A 24,256-nucleotide genomic window follows, 5' to 3' on the forward strand; every position below is an offset into this window, starting at 1 on the left:
GCACTCTTCCTCCTCCTAGACGTGTGTTTCAGTGCTCGAAAAAAATGTTTTTTTCAACCCTAAAATTAAAGGCAATGTTTAAACGTAACTGGGAGTTAGACTTAAAAATCACTAAAATTAAAGGCAATGCTTAAGCGTAACTGGGAGTTAGACTTAAAAATCACTAAAAATCATACAAATGTCGGGATTTATATCTAAAATATATATATTTCATCCCTTAAAAATGAAAGGCGATGTGGGGATTTATATCTAAAATATATATATTTCATCCCTTAAAAATGAAAGGCGATGTGAGATTCCAACCGGGATTTCTGAATTTCCAGTCGGAAAAATTACACTACAAACCGGATATGTGGGCGCTGGTGTGTTGTGGCCCACCTGTGTTGTACTCCTCACAAAGAAAAATAAGTTTAGGTGGCCGTACGCTGGTGGAAGGTACGACAGGCGGAGCCTGGAGGCATGTGACTGAGGGACAGTGGACTAATCACAGGAAAACGTGGGATTATGATAAAGTTATAACAATCACACACAGCAGTGCTGGGCGGGAGGTCGTTTTTTTTAAATTTTTTTCCCAGAAGAACATGTTCCTGCGCTATATCTCCCGTGTGCTGCTTGGTTTGAACAGAAAATGGCACTGTGCTTCTCTCTCCTCCTGTTGATGCTGTACGCATGCACAATCCACAGCGCGTCCGGCCTCAATGCCGAATGCTCTGCTTGGCTCGTTCAATCCATCCCAACTGATCTCCCTCACCTGCCCCGCGTCCCTGGATTACTGTCCACAGGTAATTAAGCCCATTTATTCCATCATTATACAGGTATATTTATGCTAATTAATACCATTATCGTGTTAATCACCCCCCGCCCCCTTCATGGATTTGAATTTGGTTAAAATATATGCCATTTTTGTTTTTCTAAAAATTTCCTCACTAAATTAGTTTTTTTAGTTCTCCCCCCTCCTCCCCTTCTCTAGAACGTGATTGATTTTCTGATCTGGGGTTTACAACACCACCCCTTTTTATCTTCTTTTCTTTGATGGGGTGGGGGCAGGTTGGGTTTGATTTGAGTTCAAGCCAAGGCAACAATAATGATTTTTTCTTTAATTTCTTTGTTGATATTTTCAGTTTGCAAAGCAGAAAATAAATGAATTTTAGTTTTGCAGGTGATGTGTTCCAATGGCTTGCTGGAAACGCCACAAGTCGGCTTGATTTACTGGCACAGTATTGGCAGCTTGTAGCACAGCCAGACAACCCCCTTTCAGGAGATTATGGATATTCCAGTGATGAGATGAATCGATTTGGAGCGCCTACCGGGCAGGCAGTTTATCAATCCTTGGATGCAGCCGCACGAAGAGGCATTAACATGAGGTAGACTGTCTTGCAATCATGTGCATAGTTCACCTTGTAATTGAACTGATGTTACACACAGGCACATCTTGCATGTGTGGACAAAGAAAGTCCATTATAATGTAGAGAAAACACATGCTGTGGCTTTCGCAGAATAATCCAACATTCAGGTGTTTCCCCTGATTATGATCAAGAATCAGCGGACTTAGCTGCATCCAGACCCAATGTGAGGAATGTCACCTTGCTGCTAAATCAATGGTGGGGCTCTGGCATAGTGCATGCAAAAGTGTGGATCGCCGACCGGAAAGATCTCTACGTAGGGTCTGCAAATAACGACTGGAAATCTTTAACACAGGTTGGGGTCTAAGCTTGCAGCCACCATGTGACTGGTGCCATGTAAATGGTAAAAATTGAGTGGTTAAAGCATGTAGGCATGCCCATGTGTTTCACAACTTTAAAGGCTTTTCATCATGTAAGGAGATGGTGTTCATGCTGCAAGTGTCATTACTTGAAAGCCAATACACTCAATCTCAGAGTCATGGTGTTGTTTCAGGTGAAGGAGCTGGGTATTTACATCACAAACTGCCCAGCTGTAGCAGAGATAGTGGAGGGCTATTTTGAGAATTTGTGGACTCTTGTGTCTCTGAATTCATCACAATATACGAAAAGAGCATGGGATGAACAGTTTCAGCTGTCTCGCAAAGTGCCTTGTTGGTCTCATTTTTTGCCTCCTCAAGCACGCTGCAAGTATGCTTCTTTCTTTTGATTGAAGGAAATGTGTTTTCTGTTGGATTTGGTTGCATCACATAGTGATAACTTTTGTGTGCATAATGGTGGTGGTGTTTTTTATACTAAGACAAGTTTTAATCTATAAGTTGTTCTTGAATTATGGGTTCTGCTAGAAATGATTGTAAGGAACCATTCAAGCTTGCTTGCAATCATTTGACTGTAGGTAGAGCTTGTGCAGAAGATACTGGGGCCTCATGAATTTAGGGAAAATGTGTGTGTGCACATGCGAGTGCGTGTGGGTGTTTTGTGCCAACACACATGTAGAGTGGTGGGGGTTGGGTGGAGAAACAACCAAAGTGGTTGAGTCTAGTAGTAGGTTTAGGTGTAGGGGGAGGCCTTGCATCACAAATCTCACCACATGGCCTAGCATGATGCCCACATTGGTGAACACCTCTGTTGGTGACATTGGCAGCTCCACTGCGTAAACAAGAGGATCATCGTGAACTCCACATAGATGCTCACCACTAGCCACCCTAGCACTGGTTCTGCGCGTCCCTTTTTCCCCAACAAAAAGACACTACTCTTCCTTTCTAAAATGAAACTGCCGCCCGTCCCTTGCTTTCCTTTTTCATTATCTAGATTTCTCCTTGTGCACCTTCATGCACAGCTATCCTTTTTAGCAGGTACATGGCAATTTTATTTATCCTTTTATCCAATCGATTATAGTGTTTTCATACTACATCTACTACCTTGACCCTTACGCATATTGTACACACTACCTACTAGACTAGCATATGTACATCACATTTTCCTACAATCTGCCTTTTCCTCCATATTTGTCCATGCCTTGACTCCATTGGGTCCAAAAAACCTCTCAGTGACTATATAAGTCACTTATGGGACAGCTTTTGTACCTATTTGACACCTTTGTGACATCTTTTGATATTGAACCTTCACTTGAAGCTTATGGCTCAAGGATCCATTGTGGTAGTCCACCCTTGTGTGCATTCCATGTAATGAATGCTAGGATGTGTGCACTCCATCCTTATTGAGTGCAATCCCTTTCTTGCATTGGTATCAGAGCCTTGCTTTGATCTTGGCAAGTTATTGGTCTTGATCTTAGCAAATTTGAGCACTTTCTTGATGGCATGCAAGGTTTCTTGATTTTCTTGATTTTCTTGATTTTTCTTCATAATTTTCTTGAAAATCTTTATTCAAGCATGGAAATACTTCAAGTTGGGATGCTAGGGCCTGCATAAATTTTGATTTAGGTGGCATTCATGGCTTTGGTGATCTTGAAATCAAACCGGGCATCAAATGGGTAGGATTTGAGCCAAGTTTGAGAAAATTCGGTCAACTTTCCATCAATTGGGTACCTTGGACATGGCGAAAGTGAGTGTGGAGTTGTTTTGGCCAAACGGATGTGAAAGCGAGCTCAAAAATGGAGAATAAGCGTAGACATGGGACGGTCGCCTACGCCTGTGCGTTTTAAGGAATTGATACTCTTTGGAAGCTCTTCGCCAAGGGTCTTAGACAAAAGAGAGATGTTGCAAGCTTGGGCATTGTTGGAGACATGGTAGGGAAGCACTGGCGACGCGGCTTCATGAAGAGAGACACAGAAATCTACGCCCTGCTGATGGCCGCCTTTGAGCATCATAAAGATTACAATGTCAATGATCTCTTGCACATCTTGCATCTCTTCCTTGTTGGTTGCAATAATTTTTTGAGTAAAACATGGCTGATTATATTACCACAAAATCTCATACAAACACGCACTAAAGCACCAAAAAGTATAAGTGCGACCAACCACACTCGAAGGCAAAATTTTATGCCAAAAAACAAAACCTATACAAAATCTCAGGGAGGGAGATAAGAGATGCGGGACAGAAACCACTGTGGAGGAATGTACATCCACCATAGGATACTGCCCTGCAAGTGGAAGAAAATCTCGTGATGACTCCAAGTCTCCAAGAAATGGTCTCTACTCACCAGACCGAGAGGAGAGTCATCAAATAGTCCCATTCACCATGAAGCTGAATGGTGTCAGACCAAATATCTGGCAAAATATTTGATGAGTGGAAGAATATTCTCCTCCAAGAGTGTGGCACCATCTGGCCCTCCAATTCACCAGCCAGTAATAGCGCCTGTGATACTAAAGGTCTTTGAGCTATTTGATGATTCCTGAGAATGCGGAGCACGACGAGGGATATCAAGAAAATGCATGCGAGCAAAGATCCCATGCTTGATGCGGAAAACTAAATCATTCAGAGCAGCCTCGTGTCCAAGATGCCGGCCTACCAAATTTGGTTGCAACCAGCATACATGCCCTTCATTGTATCGTGCACACCCAGCAGTGGTCACAATGAGTAGGATGACACAGGTGGCGAGGGCAAGTGACTACGACACTCAATGAATCAACTCAATGAACATGACCAGGTGGAAAGGTAGATGGAAAGGTTAAGGATAAAGGATGTAGGATATCCTCCAGGATGAGTTGAGGGCCATTTAAATGATTCCTACAAGACTTGATGGAGTTTGTGGCATCTCCCATCTTTGGTAGATGCATCGGAGTGACAGTGTGGTGCCTTCAATGATGTATCCATTGGTGGTGTGCTTCCGTTTGTGGATGGTCCGCCGAATTCTCCAGGATGGTCCAATGGAACGGTCCACCGTCGGGGTGATCCAGGGTCCCTGGGATGGTCCGGTGGCCGAAACAGTCCAGTGTGGGCACAGCGACACAACAGAATGGACTTACGGTGTCCTTGCTTGGGATATCAATGTAACATCACCCTTGCATGATGGTATCACCATAACAAACTTGCTCAACCTACCCACAATGGTCAAGCACTGGGTGTTTCTCTTGATCTAGGCTAGCAAGGGAATTCGTTCATGAAGTCCATGCTAATCTGATCATAGGTAGGTGTTGTCCTATGATGTTGGAGCTGATAAATTTCAAATTTCCAGGTCTGAGCGACAGGGCTGTGCACTGGCTCCAGTTCTTTATCATTTGGTTGCGAAGGCTATGAGCATTTATCTTCACTCTAGGGTTGGGATCTCTGGCTTACAATTATCATTGAGACATGTAGCAAACTTAGTTGCCCATGCACACCAAGTGGGAGTACTGATTGTGTTAAGAAATGGGGCTTCTGCTCTAGGGGCAGTATACCCTTGGGAGTTGACACACAGACTAGGGAGACACACGAGACACACAGCTACTCTGCCTTTCTCCACAGAAAACTACAATAAGAGGAGGAAAGACATGCACTTATGTAGTGTTTGTAGTTTGGATGGGGGGGACTGCTCTTGGGAAATATTATGATGTGGGGCGCACTGCAGAGATGCTTGCTCTTTCTCTCGTCAATTTTCACCTTGCTGTATGTTCTTAAGCATATTACATGCATAATGGCATGCTTTCAAATGGCGTGACCAGAGAAAGAAGTTTTCAACCACAGCCGTTACTTTTTGAGCCTGCCTGTTGAGAGCAAGGCTTAAGTGCAGCTGCTGTATATTTTTTTTTTCGAGAAAAGATCCTTTCATTAGTTATGTAAAAAACGCCCGTAGGGCTACAAAAGAGATCTCTCCTGCTCCTACCAGAGAGAAGAGCAGTGAATACATCATGGCAGCCCGGGAGACTCTCCCTAGGTGCTGCAAAATACAAGCATCAGTCTAAAGAACTGAGCGGCTAAATCATACAATAGGGGGGGGGAAGAGCCAAACAGGTGGCCTGTAGTGCCAACGGGGGGATCCCGTGTGTAGGGTGTAGAACGGGCCGCAGCGCCAAGTGGTGTGAAAGGCCTGGCGCCGTAAGATCGCCTCATCCGAGTCTCCCCGGATGCGGTCGTACTGTCCTCGCAGGGTGTGGATCAACTCCTGCCAAATCCCCCGAACAGTCTCTGCTGGTGGCTCTAATCTCCCCTCAAAGGCCGTAAAGCACCGGGCCCTCCAGGTGAACCAGATGGTGAGGCTGCTGAGGAGCTCCCATCGCAAATCCCTCTCCTGTGTCCAGCTGGCGGACGAGAAATCCGGTGCCGGAACCAGGTGAGGCTGGCCCCTAATAAATCTGATGGCGTGACTGCCCTGCTCCATCTCATAGCCCATAGCAGGCCCTGACGAAGTCGACCAAGCAGCGGCACCCCACGTAAACATACCCTCTGGAGAGAGGGGGGCCAGAATACGCAGCATCCGCAGTCAAATCTGCTGTGCCTGAGGACAGTCCCAAAGGCAATGTCTCTGTGTCTCCATAGGGTGGCCGCATCGGACGCAGGCCGCCGGAAGACCGCTGTAAACAAGCCAAGTGCCAACTGCTGAGCCCCTGTGGGCGACCAGCCACTGAAAAGCCGAGATCCTGCGGGCCTGTCGACTAGCCCAGAGCCGAGCCCAGAAATCCTCCAGGAACTCCTGTGATAGTCCCTGCAATCGCCAATGCCCCGCTGCCGCTGGAGAAACCGTCCTCCTCGCCATCAAAATATGCCGTCCCAGCCGAACAGTATACTGGAAAAAGGTGATCTCTGTGGCCTCAAGGGATGCATAAGGATCATGCCACTCGTACTCCCCGGGGTCCCACTGTAGCCGGGCCAAGGGCGCGCTGCATATGCCCATATGCGCCAATCCGGGAGCACGTCAGCAGGGTCGGGGTCAATGTGCCACTTCCGAGAAGCGGCAGCCACTACCCGAATCCTCTGAAAGGTGCACTCTGCAACCAAAGGCGACTCCACCTCCACTCTCTGGAGTCTGCCCTCATCCTGAATCTCATAATAGAGGCATCTGCCATCCTCAGTGCTAGCTCTGACAGCAATCAGGATCTCCAACTGTGTAAAGGCTCCCATCCACCGTGGGGCCACTGGCTCGAGAGGTGTGAACCACTCCTCTGTAAGTGCCTCCTGAATATCATCCCTCATAATCAACCCCCCTCTGAAGTGACTCAGTCTCTCCACCTGGGTCTCCTCTGGTAGACTTTAGAAAGCCTGCCAGTCTCCAAAACTACGAGCTGGGCCTGCCGCTAAAGGTCCCCAGGCTAGACGAGGCCGAGAACCCAGCATATGACCCTGCTCTGTACGAACCGCTGGGCTCCAGATGAGCGGCTGCTTGGCCCGCTCCTCAACACAAGGAGGAGGCCGCTGAGAGAGCCCCGGTCTTAGCAGCTCCCAAGCTCTCAGGATACTCAAAGCAAATCTGTCCTCCCATCCTCTACTGAGGCCTGTCCTCCTCATCTCTATGAAGATCCAGCGAATCTCTGGTGCCCAAGTACCCCCTGCAGGAGGCGCCCGGGCCTGCAGTCGCTGCAAGAGGAGCTCTTTCCAAGGCTCAGCGCCTGGAAGCAACCCCCGAACAATAAGCTTCCCCAATAAGGCTCTACTCTGATCGACTGGATCTATAATGCCCAAACCGCCCTGAGCCAGCGGAAGTGTAATCACTGCCCATGCAACCTTTGCCCGAGCTGGCTGACCGTCCCGCCCAGACCACAGAAAGTTCCTGATCAGCCTCTGTACCTGGCTGATGCAAGAGCTCGAGAAAATCCAGCAAGACGTAATGTACCACATAGTCGCTAACAGCACCTGATTTGCCACCACCACCCTCCCTGCCAAGGATAGTCGAGCTGTACTCCAATACAATAGCTTCTTCCGAATGCTCAGAAGAAGCGGGGCAATCTGCTGCTCAGGTGACAAATCGAGGCCAATCTGGCATCCCAAATACCGCACTGCTGTGCCTGGAGGGATCCATCTAAAACCGGGGTCCGGGCTCCATGCCGGAGTGGGAGCACTACTGATCCAAAAGGCCACTGTCTTGCGCCAATTGATCAATGCTCCCGAAGCTGCACTAAAAACCTGGAGCGACTGCTCTGCCCGAATAAGATTGACCTCTTGGCCATGCAAAAATAAGCCCGTGTCGTCTGCAAACTCAGCATCAAGCAAATCCTCCCCCCGGACTGGGAGCTGGAGTCCTCTCAAACCAACCTCCTCTGCCGTCAAATACATACTCATAGCCTCCGCAAAGAAGAGAAAAAGGAAAGGGGCGAGAGGACACCCCTGACGGACTGATCTGGTCAGCTCAAAACTCGGCCCTCGACCTCCTGCAATCAGCACCTGGCTGCGAGCTGTGGAATACAAAGCTGCCACCCCTCTGATCCATCCTGGCTCAAAGCCCAGGCGTAGCATAGTGCCCTCTAGGAATCCCCAATCAACTCTATCGTATGCCTTCTCAAAATCGAGAAGCATCACGACCAAGTCCTCGCCAAGAAACCTAGCTCGGGCCGTCGCCTCCCAGAAAGTAAAGATGTTGTCAAGGATACTGCGCTCCTTGACAAATCCTGTCTGAGTAGCATGAATCAACTCCCCCAGGAAGGGCTGGATCCTCAAACTCAAGGCCTTTGCTAAGACCTTGTAGACAGTATTGAGGATCGTAATAGGCCTCCAATGCCGAATGTCATCCGATACTCCCTCCCCCTTGGGGATAAGATAGATCAAGCCCTCTGAAAAGCTCTGCGGCATCACCCCAGTGTCCAAAACATGCTGAAAGCCCCTGCGGAGGCCTGGCCCCAAAAGGTCCCAATAGCGCATAAAAAAGGCCGGCGTCAGTCCGTCCTCCCCTGGGCAACTATGTCGCGGCAGGACCCTCAAGGCCTCGGCAAGCTCAATCTCTGACAGAGGCGCACCTAGAACTGTGCGCATATGGTCTGTGACCCTCCTCTGCACATGGGCCCACACAGTCTGTCTGCACACATCTCGATCCTCAGTGGCTGGCTCCGCTGAAAGCAGGTCACTATAAAAAGCAGTGGCAATGGCTCTGATCTCCCCGAGCTCAGTAGCTATCGATCCATCCGGTCTACCAAGCTGGCGAACTCCTGCTCGCGCATGACGGGGTCCAGTGATCTCAAAAAACTCCCCAGTCACTCTATCACCAAGCTGCGTCCACTGAGAGGCCTGACGACGATAGTAAAACTCATGTCTCTGCTCCTCTACCTCTCTAACCTCCTGGCGTGCCTGGCTCAGCTGGGACGCCACCCACTCACATGCAGGCTGCTGCTCCTGAAGGCGCTGTAGCGAAGCAAGGCTGCGTCTCAGCCGTTGCTCCCGCTCGCGAATCTCTCCCAGTCGTGTCAAAGCTGCAGCATGTAGAAAAGAGCTAAGATCAATGAGTCCCTGGGCACACTGGCCCGCTGCATCCTGGTCAGAGCACTGACTATCATGCCAGATCCTCTCAATGTCCTAAGCGAGACTGGGATCTGCAAGTATCCTCTCTGGGATCCTCAACTGCAAGCTGGGCTCCCGTGTCCCCTCCTCCAATGTCAATATAACTGGCGCATGATCTGAAAATGAGGTGCCAGCAAGAATGCCGACGGAGCCCCCTCGCTCCCCTAACCAATCGCCCACATAAAAGCGATCAATCCGAGATAGATTAGTCCCTCCCTGCCGGCGATCCGACCGAGAGAAACTAAGACTGTCCTGAGACCGGGAGAAAGCCCCATGCTGCCATGCATCAGTGATCCTCAGTGACATGCAAAACCGGTCCCAAGCTGCAAGCTCCGTGCCATGCACTGTAACATGACTGCCTCCCACCCTATCTGCCGGGTCCTCGAGCATGTTGAAGTCTCCCCCAACACACCAATGTGCGGCCTCTGGCAATGCATCTGTAACCTGAGTCCAAAACTCTGCTCTGGCACTAGCATGATTGGGCGCATAGATGTTGAGCACACCCAATAGCTCATCATGCATCCTCAGAATGACATACTGTGCTCTACCAGGCACAATGATCCCTCGATCCACAATGGCCTGCCGCCATACATCTGCAATAACCATGCATACTCCTCCCTGTCCACCCAAAGGACCAAATCTTGCAGACCAAAAAGTGTCCCATCTACCAGGCATCACCGAACCATATCTCCGGATCCTGCTCTCACCCAAGTGGTGCTCCTGCATCATCAAAATGTCAATGCTGCCACCAACCAGGCATCTCTGAAGCTCCTGCCTCAAGCAACCTCGATAGCGTATAAAGTGTGCTCCGCCAAGGCCCTGTACATTCCATGAGATGATCCTCATGGATGCCCTGCTGAGGTGGATGCTGTCTCAGCCGTACGGCGGGCCTTCGCAAGCGGCTTGGATGGAGAGTAGTCCCCATCCGAACGGCTGCGAATCTGCCCACCCGGTGTACTGCAAGAATCCCGGATCAGGTGCCAGTGGCTGTGGCCCATGGCGACTGCCTCCTGCTCTGACAGAGAAACCTCGTGTATACTCACATATCCAGGGTCGCGCGCCAAGTCTGCCACTATGCGCACGACCAAATGCCGAATCCCTGAGGTATCCACACTCCCGGGATCCAAGAAAAAATGAGCCAACTCCCAAAGTCGGCCTATCACATCAGTCACCTCCAGATCGCTCATGTGGTGAGAAAACTCAACTGCTTGAGTCTTCAAAGTGCTGAGAGCGAGCTCTAGAGTCCACTCCCGATCACAAGGTCCACATAGAGGGAACGAGAAGGCCACCGCTGAGTCTAGTGCCTCCTCCCCGCGGGCCGGAGGTATCACTACATGAACTCGAATGGGTGCTGGCTCATGGGGGCCCTCTGCTCCAAAAAGCCGTGTAAAGGTATAATCAAAGGCCTCCGAGCGCTGTCTAATACCAAGGCGACTCAGCCGACTGCGGATAGATGAAATCCGTGAGGCCCTAATCGGCATAGGTCTCCTCTGTGATGCTCGAGCGAGGTCAGTGCTCAGCGCTCTCCGGACTGCAGGTGAGCGCCAGGGAACTGCCAGGGTCTCCCGGGAAGGTGAGGCGGGCGGAGGGGGAGGAGGGGGAGGCGAGGGAGGTGGAGAGGGAGCCGCTGCCGAAACCGGAGCGGAGGCGGGAGGAGGCGAAGGTGGAGACGAGGCGGTGGGAGGGGACGGGGGTGGGGGGGGGTGAAGAAGGGGGAGCTGGCATCTCCTGGTCCTCAGTCGCTGCAGGGGTCTCCTCCTGAAGGGGAGCAAAGCTGTTCCTCACGGGAACCCAGTGAGGCTGAGACTGTGGCTGCTGCTGCAGCGGTCTCTGGGCGTGCTGCTGTGGCTGTCTCCCTCGGCGGCGCCCCTGTCCAGGCTGCCACTCCGAGGTCTCTGTGGCCTGAGCAGGTGTCCCGGAGGCAGCCTGCCGAGCCGAATCTGTGGGCGGGCCATCAGTAGCCTGCTGCTGTGGTGGTGAGGGTCGGGGTCTCCTGCGAGGGCAGGCCTTGGCCAGATGACCGACCTGCCTGCAAATGAAGCACTGGTTCGGGAGCCCCTAGAACTCCACTCTCTGATCTATCCACCCCCCCCCTATCCTAGGTAGCTGAATGACCTTAGGAAGGGAGGAGATGTCAGATACCAACACTCTGACCGAAGGTAGCCCAGCTGCTCTGGCCACCACTGAAGCTGCTGAGGGGCCCGTCTCAAGAACCGAGCCCACCAATGCTCCGAGCCTGGAGAGGAGCGGAAGATACTCCCGGCGGAGACCAGGGAAACAAACTGTAATATGGAAGAGGCGCTCTCCCTGCTCCGCCGCAGCTGGGTCAAATCCATGCTGCCAAGGCCTGAAGAAAGCCCGAGCACCCCTGATGTCCAGAGGACTCATGGCAAGGACCTTGGCAACGCTCTGGGCGGCCTCGAACTCGATCTGATAATGTCCTCGGCCCAAGAGCTGTACATCCAGGATCTTGCCCACATCTGCTAGAAGGCGGGCCTGAAGAAGATCCCTGATCTCCCCTCTGCTGGGGCGAGTGCCGACTATACGGCAGATGGTGGAATGAGCCTGGAGGCGTTCCACCTCTGCGGTGAGGCTCGCTTCCTCTTCCGGCGAAAGAGAAAGCCTGATGGGGATGTCCTCGGGGGCGGGCGAGGGGGCTGCGGATGAGTCCCTCTGAGGCGAGGCGGGAGGAGTCTCCATCAGAGTCTGAAGCTCAGGCGAAGGCGAGGCGAACACGGGAAACCTGCAAGAAACGGGGCTGCACACGAAGAGGCGGAAGACCGGAAGAAGAGGAAAAAAAAAAACAGAAACCCCCCTGGGGGTGAAGAAAGGCACGAAAGAGCAGGGAGGGGGCGAAAAAACCCCAAGGAGAAGCCTTGGGAGGGGGGCGGCAGCAACGAGAAGGGGGGGGGGCGGGGCACTGCTGAGAGGAGGCGGGCGCGAGCAGGCGGAGAGGGGGGGGACGAATCAGGCGAAAAAGGGGAGGGAGGGCGAATAGGCGAAGAGGGAGGGGGGGGGGGCGCGAAGAGGCTAGGAGGGGGGGGGATGAGATGGCGAGAAGGGGGGAGGCGCAGCAGCAGCGAGGAGGGGGGGCGCAAGCAGGCAAGACCGCGAGAAGAAGGGGGGGGGCGCAACGGCGAGTAGAAGGGGGGGGAGCAAGAAACGAAGGCGGCGGCGATGGGCGAGCAGTGCAGGGGGGCGAAGGCGGGAGCTTCAGCGAGCTAGTTCCAAATGAAATTCCAGCTGCTGTATATTTTTTGGAGCTCTGAAGCTAGTAAAGAATAGGGATACTGTTTTTGTCTGCAATTGCAAGTATACATGTGTTTGCGGGTTTCTCTGGGTTTCTCAATTTCAATTTCTTCCTGAATTTATTAGTAGACAATACTCTCTGTTATTTTCTAGATTTCAGAAACTCTGACGATTTTTTTTTTAATGATTTTTTCTAGATCTCCCCTTCCAAAAGCAGTTGAAACAACAAATGTTCTGGGCTATCCTCATATCTTTAACCCATACTTCACACGCATCAATCTTGACACTCCAGGTTGGGGGACAGAGATGCAGCATTCAAGCAGATCATACCTTTCCTTTGCTCCCCCTGAGGTCTTTGTCCTAACTTTGAGTACTGTTCACATTACTTTCCAAATCTTATCATGAAAAGAATAATAATATGTTGGAGCTGCAGTTAATAATTTCTTTTGTCAACTTCTAGTAAGTATGACCCAATTTCAAAAAATCCATGGTGAGCTCCTGTAAAAGCCTTATACAAAGTCATGCAGGATAGACGTGAGGCTGTTGTGACCAATCCGGAGGGTGGAATGCCATGAAGGCCCTATGGCTGCATATGTGTAAAAAAGATCATGGTCCCATTCTCATGAAGAAATCTCTCTTGGCCAGTCTGGCACATGAGGAGCTTGGAATCCTGCCCCACGTGGTCATGGGAATGTGTACAATATCCTACCATTATTGAGTGACCGAGAGGCAGAAGTCTGAGTCTGATCTAGAGCCTCTGTGCATGTGAATTTCTGTATGTAGACCATGCAATAAGACTGGCAATGATCTCCCGAGTCAAGTCTTTAGAAGGAAAGTGAGGTCTTTATAGATATCAGTACTACACCTAGGTTGATTGATTGAGGGACCTTTCTGCAGATCAAAAGGGCCATGCCGGAATATGTTCCGTCATACAGAACCTGAGGACGTGTTTGTGTAAGCCAGGCCATAGATCCTCAGTGATGTAGCAAGTCCCTCTTCTCATCTTGCCAAATTCTCTGGGCCTCTCTGCAACCCCATACACAATGCTGAATGGACTCCAAAGTTGTGAAGCGTTGCAGACATCTGGGATCTGAACCACCAACGGTCTGTTGATAGAGAGTCCAATGTGCTAGCAGAGCGAGAAGAACGTGGGAAACTCTCTCTTTCGGCAAGATCTCCATAATTGTCTCTCTAAAACAGCAGAGCGAGAAGAACGTGGGAAACTGTCTCTTTCGGCAAGATCTCCATAATTGTCTCTCTCTAAGAAACGGTCTGTTGATAGAGAGTCCAATGTGCTAGCAGAGCGAGAAGAACGTGGGAAACTGTCTCTTTCGGCAAGATCTCCATAATTGTCTCTCTAAAACAGCATGCATGAGAAGAAAATACCATTGTTGCACTCTCTCATAAATCTGCTGCGTTTCGTTTGCGCAGTTGTAGAAGATCCCTGTACGCAGGCCCATGTGGCTAAAAGAGTGTGAACGATGTCACTCCATTTACTGTATATTTTCTTCTCCTCCACTCCTACGAGGCTTTTATTGTGAGACCCCTCTGTCCCCTCCGCGCACCGGATTCTCGGTTGCTAGCAGCGGAAGTAGCTTCCTCTTGTGCAGGGCAGGGTTTCCCACTCGGGGCCTCGCCCTCAAATGTCCGGACACGAGACTAATCTGGTGGTCATTCCGAAACCGAAACCGAAACCGAAACCGGAAAAATTTTCCTTGCCCGAAAAACAGGGACGATTCCACCTTTTTGATTTTCTTACCGATTTTTTTAACGGGGTTAAGAGACTAAACTATACTTCACCTGATTAAACCAAATAGAAGGAAAACTATCACTGACTTAGTTTGAAGAAATCAACGCTTTTTTCCTAACCGAAATTATGCACAGCCGTTGATCTAATCATTTGAGGAAATCAACGCTTTTTTCCTAACCGAAGTCAGGCACAGCCATTGATCTACTCATTTGAGAATTTCTTCAGGTTTTTATTTAACTACTCGAATTCTAAGCGTATTTCTATTATTTCAATTTAATTATTAAAACTCCACTGATTCCAGCCTAACCCCATCCAGCATTCAACCATTGGAATCGGTAGAACCAGACAATTACTCACCCACCCATAATTGAATGCCTTTCTTAACTTTTGCTTTCGAATACAGATACGCACACACTCCTCTTTAAAACTTTAACATATAAAATAAACCATTGACAAACAGTTATTGGTTACAGATATCATAACTCAAAAATTCCATCCAGTCTCTTGTTTCTCAAAAAATAGTATCACTTTGGACTCTCCGTTGAGACCAAATGGTCAGCAACAGATTACAATAATCATTTCGTCCAACATACATATCTTCCACGACATACGCATGGGTGTCATAGGCACCGTGAGTCCGTGCATCTCCTGGTCAGAACCCTCCAGGATCCTCCTTAGGTGTCCTGGCACTTCACTTAGGGACCGCTTCGTCGGTCCTCGCCCATCGTACCGGAAGCGCACCATTTTTCAACCATACCAAGGCTAGTCAAGACCTGGGCAGGCTTTACCGCGTGAGCCGTCCTTTGAAGACTCCCCCCAGCTGTTGCAACCGAACTTCCCTTAGAAAAACATATACCAAATGCTCCCTTCAGTATTGTGGCGTAAGACAGTCCTTTAAGAAAACAGGGTTTCTAAGCAAGTTTTCAGTTTAATTTTCTTTTGAATACAAGGAGTATTTCTTGAATCAGTATCCTCAAAACTTCTTGATCGGAATTCTGAATTTCATACCAGAATTCCTCGAATTCTATAACCTTGATTCACAGATCAATTCGAAGGGTCTCAAACTTAGTTTCAAATTTGGCGGGAGTTTTGAGTGTATTTTTCTAAATTGGTCACACCTTCTTTCCTCGAAATTGACGAAAGAGTTTGGTCTTGGGGTTATATTCTGATTCAAGGTTCGAGTTGGATAAGATTTTTTATGAACTATCTTTCTCGAAAAGATTTGATAATTTAGTTACTATTTCACTGAAATTCTTTCTTTGAATATTCACTTAACCGATTTCTAAATTAGTTACGAATTCCAATGAGGAATAAATTAATCATTTATTTGAATATTTCGATCTCGATAGATTTCTTGAATTTTCTTTTTACAATCCGTGTGAATATAAAACGATAGAAATTTCTCTCTTAGAGTATTTAATTATTCATTTATCAAATACTCATAGAATTTAGACATAGAATTTAAGAGAATTCTAATTTTGATATAAAAATTCTTTATGCATCTATTTATGCATAAAAATCAACTTCAATGGAAATAACACTTTTATAAAAAAAATCTTTTATGCATAAAATTAAATTTAATAGGAGTAACACTTTTAAAATAAAAAGAATTTCTTTATGCATCTATTTATGCATAAAAATTAATTTTTATAAAAATAACGTTTTTATAATAAAAAATTTCATTTATGCATCTTTCTATGCATAGAAATCAAATTTAATAAGAATAACACATTTGTAATAAAAAAAATTCCTTTATGTATCTTTCTATGCATAGAAATGAATTTTAATAAGAATAACACTTTTGTAATAAAAAAAATCTTTTATGCATCTTTCTATGCATAGAAATCAAATTTAATAAGAATAACACTTTTGTAATAAAAAAATTACTTTATGCATCTTTCTATGCATAGAAATCAAATTTAATAAGAATAACACTTTTGTAATAAAAAAATTCATTTATGCATCTTTCTATGCATAGAAATCTAATTTAATAAGAATAACACTTTTATAATAAAAAAATTTTCTTTATACATCTTTTTATGCATAGAAATAAAATTTAATAAGAATAACACTTTTATAATAAATTTTTTTTCTTTATGCATCTTTCTATGCATAGAAATCAAATTTAATAAGAATAACACTTTTATAATAAAATTTTTTTTTTAATGCATCTTTCTATGCATAGAAATCAATTTTAATAAGAATAACATTTTTATAATATTTTTTTTTTCTTTTATGTATCTTTCTATGCATAGAAATCAAATTTAATAATTAATATCAGTGATATTCATGCATATTCATAGGTGAATATGTACATGGAGTAATTAGAATATTTCTTTTAGATGCAAAAATGGTGGGAATTACTCTTTTGGAATAACATAAAAACAAACTTTTTTTTTTCACAAAATTTTGAAAAATTTTGCTATAACCTCCTTTGTATGGTTGATCATTTTTCATTTTTATTTTTCTTTACTTAACTTATTTAACCCAATTTAGAATTATGAAACTCTAATCTATATAATTTTCTAAATTTAAGAGAGTAAACAATAAGAAGAGTTTAATTAATCACTTAGTTAATCTTTCTAGGATTAAGAAAGGTTGGAATGTAAAGAAGAGAAGGGGGTGGTCTTTTTCATCAAAGGCATAGCATTTGAATTTAATTCAATCATTTGCAAAACATAAAAATCAAGAAAATCATAGATTTTTCATTAAAATTTGTAAACAAAGTAAGAAAATCAGCTTACATGGAGCTTGTAAGCTCTCCTTTGGTTTGAGGGATTGAGGGTTCTACTCTTGTTTGAAGCAATAGTGGCCACCAATTCACTTTAGAGAGGATTAGGCAAAAAATAATTGAATTATTAAAAAATTCAATGTAGATGGCTCAGGACAGGAGTAGAGTAATAGTGCATAAACACCATTAAGCTTTTACAAAGGGGGAGGCTTCTATTTATAAGAAAAGTTAGTCTCTAACCAAGCAAACTGATTTTAGAATTTTTCAGATCAGTTTGGTCAATTTTTGACCATTTTTGGGTCAGAGAGATGAAAATATCTCATTTTACTGATTAAAAATTGGGGGTAATGATGAGAAAAAGGCGCTTACTTCATGAGAGGAGATCCCCACATTGAGGTGTCAAAATTCAGTTTTTAAATTCTTTTCTTTGGTCCTTAGTCCACTCTTCATCTTATGTGAGCATTTACTCATTTTTGGGGAGTTTTTCTTTTATTCTTCAATTTATCTCCTCCCTATATTTGGATTAATCTCATTGGTCTGTCAAACCTTTGTTTGGACTTTAATCCAAAATTTTCTGAAAACAGGGACCTTTAAGCTAAGGTCTTTTGTGCACATTATAATTTATTTCTAGTGCACCTTAGGAATTTTTTTTAAAGCTTTTGTTTCGGGGGAATTTATTTTAATAAGAATGGATATTTTTCTATCCAAAGATACCTAAAAACTGAATTATCTCTCTCTAGAATATTTTCTCTCTCTAGGCCAAAACAGGTAGAAACAAGATCTTTTATTATTCTGAAAAGGGGATTGATTATAGGGGAAGAAACTGGACATCTTGAGAGGTTGGCGAGAATCTTACACTTATGGCAGCATATTGCCCTCAATCGGTAGAGATATCCCTATCTTTTGGTTTGAGAGATCTCCCTTTGTATGATTTTATCTTAATAGAAGTCTCAAAGAGCATGCATAGGTAATATGTGCTGTCCAGGTGGGTGTCCACTAAAAGCTTTGGGTCTGGCCTCATTTAGTGTTGCCAATTGTGCAGTCAAAGAAGGGGAGTGTCCTATGGGGAGATACTGCATCAATCCATTGCCACTCTTCTAGATCCCATGGTAGGTGCTTGAGAGAACATCTATTATAAAGCCAAAGAGGCCATGGATTATTCATGACAAGAGAGGAGTGAGGATCTATGTACCAACGGTCATCACTAAAGCCAACTACCCTGATTGTATGAAGAATAGCATCCTTGATCAGCTCTTGCTTTGTCTATCTGACTAATCTCCAACCCTCTACCATCTCATAAAGGACTTTCTCTACTCCCTGGCTTCAAAGGATTGTGCCTCTGAAAAGACAGCCAACCACCAATGAACCTAATCTGATGTGTCCTGAAGCCAGTAGAGGGGTGTAACTACATCAATCTGCAAAGTATGTACATGAGTGTCTCACGAATTCTGAGTGGTGATGTGGTGTTTGGGCTTAAGACTCTCTAGGCACCCACTATAAAGGCCGGTGCCTTCTCCCGTCTTGACCACTGCATGTTTCCTGAATAGCCAAGTAGACATCCTAAGTCAACAACTCAATCCACATGATGGGCTGCCTTTCCGTCTCATCCTAAGTTGGAGGGGAAGGATGCTATGATTTGATGCTAGGATTTAGTGATTGTTGTTAACAAAGTACAAGAGGAGAGTCTAATGTGGGCATATGTGAAGATCCAGCTTGTGTCGCCAATCATCGCCTCTCTAAGTGGAACAAACCCAATCTGTTCAAACCCAAAATCCTTCCAAAGTTCACTGCCACGAAGGATCCCTAATGGCAAACTTACCTAGCAAGGCTCTGCACTGGATGTCAGAATTGATAATGTTGAGACCTCCCTCATGTCTAGGCAAGATGGTAGTGCTTCATGCCACTTGGTCCTCGTTCCATGCGTGCCAAAGATTATTCCACACCAATCTCCTAAGCTGACCAATTCAAGGACGTGAAAAGCACCTGTTCATGCTGAGGCTAATGAAACCTGGATCATCACAAGGCCTCTGGAGGTTAAGTCTAGGGTAGTGGAGCTCCAATAGAGTGATGTTCTCCTAGACTCCAGAAAATTCTGTGTAGGAGTCACATCCACACTACCTGGCATCCCAAGACTTGGCAATAGTACCCCTTTCAATCTATTTGAAACCAAGCCCTGTCCTCCATTCTGCTATGTCTGCATCACTGACCCAAAATCCAATGTGGTACTAGGTTGTCGAGATCCTGGACAGCATGGCGCAAACCCTTAGGTGTAAACCTGACTCTCTTTATGCAGATGTGGAGCTTGCTTGTTAGGTAAAAGGTATTTAGAGATCTCAATATTTCACTGACAGACCTCCGGGCTTTGCATTGGCATTACAGCATATTAGTGATTTTTACCACTACATGGCCCTGATCAAGTGATATGAGATTCTCTCTTAAGAGAGGGCTATCAGATGGAGGATATCTGTCCTACAGAGGGAGCAAGAGAAACACCCCACTGGTAAGTGGACTTCAAAGGCACTGACACTTGTGAGGGCAGAGTTGCAGCACTCTTTGGATCAGAGAGTAGAGTACAGATACCATGCTTGGGAATCTTTCTAGATTCAGATGGGAGGCAGATGCAATAAGCACTTCTTTATGACTCTTATTAGCCCTACCCATAGCAAAGAAAGTGTGAGGCAATTGCAGGATACTCATGGTGTTGTACAATCAGATTCTAGCTCTATCAGACAGGTTGCACAGATTATTACCCTCAGCTGCTTACAACGAAAACTTAAACCCCTGAGAGAGACAAATTGTAGTAGAGAGTATGGGCGACCTTACCTCCTTTGATCACATAGGATCACTTAGGAGAGGAGCTACTCTGGATGCCCTGTTTTCCATTGATGAGCTGAGACACGCCCTCTTAGCATTTGCTATCTTTTTTCTTTTTTGGTGTTTTGGAACAATTTTAAGGTAGAAATTACACTAGCCTTTCAGGAGATGTGGGAGACAAGCTATATCGTTTTTCTTTTTCTAGGGATTGATTTATCTGATCCAAAACAAGGTGACAGAGCGCAAATCACTCGGTGGAGGTCTATCACCTTGCTAGCAACTATGTTGAAAAAACCTACCAAAGGCAATGAGTTTGTGATTCCAGACCATTTGGCAAGAGGCTATTCATGATACACAGTGGTAGGAGCATATTTGATTCTTCTCGTTTTGGGAAGCACCAGAATGGGCTTGGTTTAGCAATTAGTCTGAAGCCATTCTTTTGATTGACTTTGAGAAGAGATGATAGAGTGCATTGGGGCTTTCTGGAAGGAGTTCATTCAGATGCAGGGGTTTAGGGGTTTTCCTAAGAGTTGGATTGTAGGAGTTTCATGCCTCTATAAAGATGCTCAGAGTGAGGTGTTGGCCTATTGTGCTAGTGGTGACCGATTTCAAAGCTCCAAATTTGTGTGGTAGGGCTTCCCATTGAATCCACTTCATTATCTTTTGGTTGCAGAGGCTGTGAGGATTTATCTTCACTCTAGGACATGATCTTTGGCTTACAATTACAATTGAGACAAGTGGAGCTCTTGGACTCTGACGACAGTGAAATGTTCCTTGAGGCCTCCCATATTTGCCTAAGCAGTTTTTGAAAGGAAATAGAGTTGTTCCTCCTGGCTGCTCATGCATGCATGAATTGGCACAAATCAGTTGGGATTTTGGATCAATGACTTAGATAGACCCACCTGGGGTGTCTAGCTTCCCCCCCCCGGGTGACCTCTTGGTCCTAGGCAAACACCTTCACCTTAGTTGGACTTTATTATTTGGGTTGGTAGGGTTGGTAGCCAAGTCACCAACATTAATAACTATAAATAGGAGCCTTTTTTTTCCAAGAAAAGATTCTTCCATTACTTACCAAAAATGGAGCCGAATTGGCAAAGTACATGAACGAGTCTCAATCATGGGAGACAAGAAAAACAACAGGGGACAAAGACGGGCTCTTCCTCGCTAACTGGCCACTCTCTGCCAAGTTGGTGGTTTGAGCATTACTGAGCCCTAGAAGGAATTTTTCATGTTCCATATTCTTAGATGTGCCCATGAGAGTGGTGGTGACAGAAGGCACAACAATGTTTTATTTTCTCTGAGGTAGATTATCACTCCCCATCCTCTCCACTAGTTTCTTCTATCATCCAAGCTTGGAGCAGTATGCAGATATTTTTACGTCATAGGTCCCCAAGCTCAGTAGGTGAGGCTGACAGGCCCATTATGTGGAACAACCTTATGAGAGATGACCTTGGCAGAGAGTGGCCAGCTAGCGAGGAAGAGCCCCTCTTTGTCCCATGTTGTTTTTCTTGTCTCCCATGATCGAGACTTGGTCATGTACTTAGCCAATTCGGCTCCATTTTTGGTAACTAATGGAAGGAGCCTGGGGACCTATGACGTAAAAATATCTGCATACTGCTCCAAAGCTCGGATGATGGAAGAAACTAGTGGAGAGGATGGGGAGCGATAATCTGCCTCAGAGAAAATAAAACGTTTGTTGTGCCTTCAGTCACCACCGCAAAATTCCTTCTAGGGCTCAGTAATGCTCAAACCACCAACTTGCAAAGCAGAGGTTCGCATTGGATCTCTGGATCAATGATGTTCAATCATCCTCTGTGCTTGGGAAGGATAATAGTTTCCTAAGCAACTATGGCCCACGTATCTGATGTGCCATCAAGCCTTGACCATAAGAAGTTATGGATCACCCTCCACAACTTTCTAATGCATCTACGGTTATAACACCAACACCGAATCTTAGCGTAATCCTAAGATTTTGCAATTTGATTATTAAAACTCCACTGATTCCAGCCTAACCCCATCTGGCCCATGGGTTAGCCACCACCCTACCACTGGAATCGGTGGAACCAAATAAGTACTCACCCACCCATAATTGAATTGCCTTTCTTAACTTTAGCTTTAGAAAACAGATACGCACGCACTCCTCTTTATTAAAACTTTAATAAAAACAATCCTTGATAAACAATTTACGATTTATACATGTCATACTTCAAAATTTTCATTGAGTCCTTGTTTCTCAACAAAACAGTATCACTCTGGACTCTCCGTTAAGACCAGCAAGTCAACAACGAGATCCAGTGATAGATTATAAAAAAAAAAACATAGGTTCATCATATAATATCTTCCTCGACATACGCATGGATGTCCTCGGCACCGCGAGCCCGTGCATCGCCTGGTCAGAACCCTCCAGGATCCTCCTTAGGTGTCCTGGCACTTCACTCAGGGACCGCTTCGTCGGCCCTCGTCCATCGTACCGGAAGCGCACCATTTTAACCATACCGAGGCTGGTCAAGACCTCGGCAAGCCTTGCCGCGTGAGCTGTCCCTCGAACACTCCCCGCCAGCTGTTGCAACCGACTTCCCTTAGATAAACATATATGCCAAATGCTCCCTCCAGCATTCTGGCGTAAGACAGTCTTTTAAGAAGACAGGGTTTCTATGCAAGTTTATAGTTTTGATTTTTGTTTGACTACCATGAGTATATCATAAATCCCTAGATTCAATTTTCAATTCCAAACAGAATTCTTCAAATTCTGTTAACTTGATTCTTAGATCAAGTCACAAGTCGTACGGAGCAAGAGATATGGAAGCACTCACCTCGATCTCCACAAGCAAGCACAATGTTGTGAGCCTCCCGGTAAAAGAGTCACCTTTGATCCAATCTTGAGAAAATCCCATGTGTGCGAGAGTACCCTCTAAGAAGTCCCAATCAACTCTGTCGTAGGCTTTCTCAAAATCAAGTAGCAAGATTGCCAAGGGTTGCCTTGCCATACAAAGCGAGAGATCTGGAAGCAGCAACATCACAGGATTATCTATAAAATAGGGGTCATTGACGAGTATCATGACTCGTGGTATCCCACATCACTGACCGTGACAGTTGTGCTGCAGCCATGGACAGTGTCTCTGGAAGGCCGGGGACTTCCACAACTTGTCCAAAGGTTGACTCTATGGAATCCAAAAACTTACAATAGACTTGTGAGAGCTCATCTTCGGAGAAAAGGATCGTTCTTCAAGCTGGTGGGGGTGGATGATGATTGGCTTGGGTAGAAGCCATAATGCCTATCAAAGATGGGCGGCTGACTTGAACACAATAAAAACTTTCATGTATGTTGACATAGTCAAAGAAGCGGGAGAGGTAGGAGTTGCTTTTTTTTTCCCAGAAAAGAGACTTCTATTAAGTAATATAAAATCATACAAAGGAAGATCACTATGGTGCCATAAAAGCCCCATAGGAGTGGAGGAGAAAAAAATACCATGGTTCCATTCTCTCATAAATCTGCTGCATTTTGTTTGCGTAGCTCTAGAAGATCCTTGTATATGGGCCCAGGTGGCCAAAAGAGTATGAACGGTGCATAATGCATCTGAGATCCATTGGGCATTAGGGTGTTTCTCTTTCCTATGCAGAGCACACAATCTATGCTTGATGGCTGTCTCTATCCAAGCCTCATGGCTAGGGCCACACTGTGATAAAGATCACTAAGACTCTCTAAGGCAAGAGCATATCTTTGCCTAGAGTCAAGAGCATCACAAGATCTCCAAACATCCATCACCTGTTGAGATAATTCTTCATCTGAGTAAAGAGACTCTGTTATGCGTACATATCTCTGATGCACAAAACTACAGGACATGATCTGACTTTGAAGTGGCTGGGACAATGAAGATAGTGCCACCTCAATCAAGTGTCCAATCATCAACACAATAGCAGTCCAAGAGGGCATAAATGCAATGTGCACCACTCCTGTGATTACTCCAAGAAAAGAGGAGTGAATCTAGCTTCCTCAACCAACAGTCCCTACCATGAAAGGAAAAGATAAATCTCTCCTAGGGTGCCCTCTCAAGGGGGTGAATGATTGAGAGTAAGCTCAACTTACAATTTAAGCTCGGGATGTGTACCTTGTATAGAGTTCATGGTCCATACTATTTTCTTGTCCAATTCTAAGCACACTAGACTCCAATATTAGCTAAAACAAGAAACTAAAGTTAGCCTTTTGAAAAATATATTGTGAATCAAACATTCAAACGAGCTATATACCCAGATTCATATGGAAAAATAATAGTACTGACTTCAAGAAAATTGCAAAATGAGAACCATCTTTGGTTGGTCTCCTAGCCTCAAAGGTTTCCTTTCTCTGCTGGGTCTATAGCCACCTCTTCCTCAACCCCATCATCCTCGATCGGCACTTGAGTGCTTGCCAAAGTCACTATCTCAGGCTCCGAGTCCTCAGTAAGAAGAT

General features: G+C 45.7%; 1 protein-coding gene across 4 annotated transcripts in view; it reads left to right on the plus strand.

The window, feature by feature from the left end:
• The first annotated feature begins 382 nt into the window (after nucleotides 1-382).
• LOC147614186 (uncharacterized) overlaps nucleotides 383-24,256 on the plus strand; it is a 40,210-nt gene continuing 16,336 nt past the window's right edge. For 3 of the 4 annotated variants that reach the window (XM_086780726.1, XM_086780728.1, XM_086780729.1), the window contains exons 1-5: nucleotides 383-782; nucleotides 1,160-1,364; nucleotides 1,497-1,698; nucleotides 1,897-2,090; nucleotides 12,709-12,862. In XM_086780726.1, coding sequence (XP_086636852.1) covers nucleotides 629-782; nucleotides 1,160-1,364; nucleotides 1,497-1,698; nucleotides 1,897-2,090; nucleotides 12,709-12,862 — 909 coding nt within the window. In that variant the 5' untranslated portion in view covers nucleotides 383-628. The remainder of the gene's footprint in view (nucleotides 783-1,159; nucleotides 1,365-1,496; nucleotides 1,699-1,896; nucleotides 2,091-12,708; nucleotides 12,863-24,256) is intronic. The other variant, XM_086780727.1, reaches the window with a different exon arrangement.

Source organism: Cibotium barometz, chromosome 42 (assembly GCF_041138505.1).
Source record: "Cibotium barometz isolate CiBa-2024 chromosome 42, ASM4113850v1, whole genome shotgun sequence".
Lineage (NCBI taxonomy): Eukaryota > Viridiplantae > Streptophyta > Polypodiopsida > Cyatheales > Cibotiaceae > Cibotium > Cibotium barometz.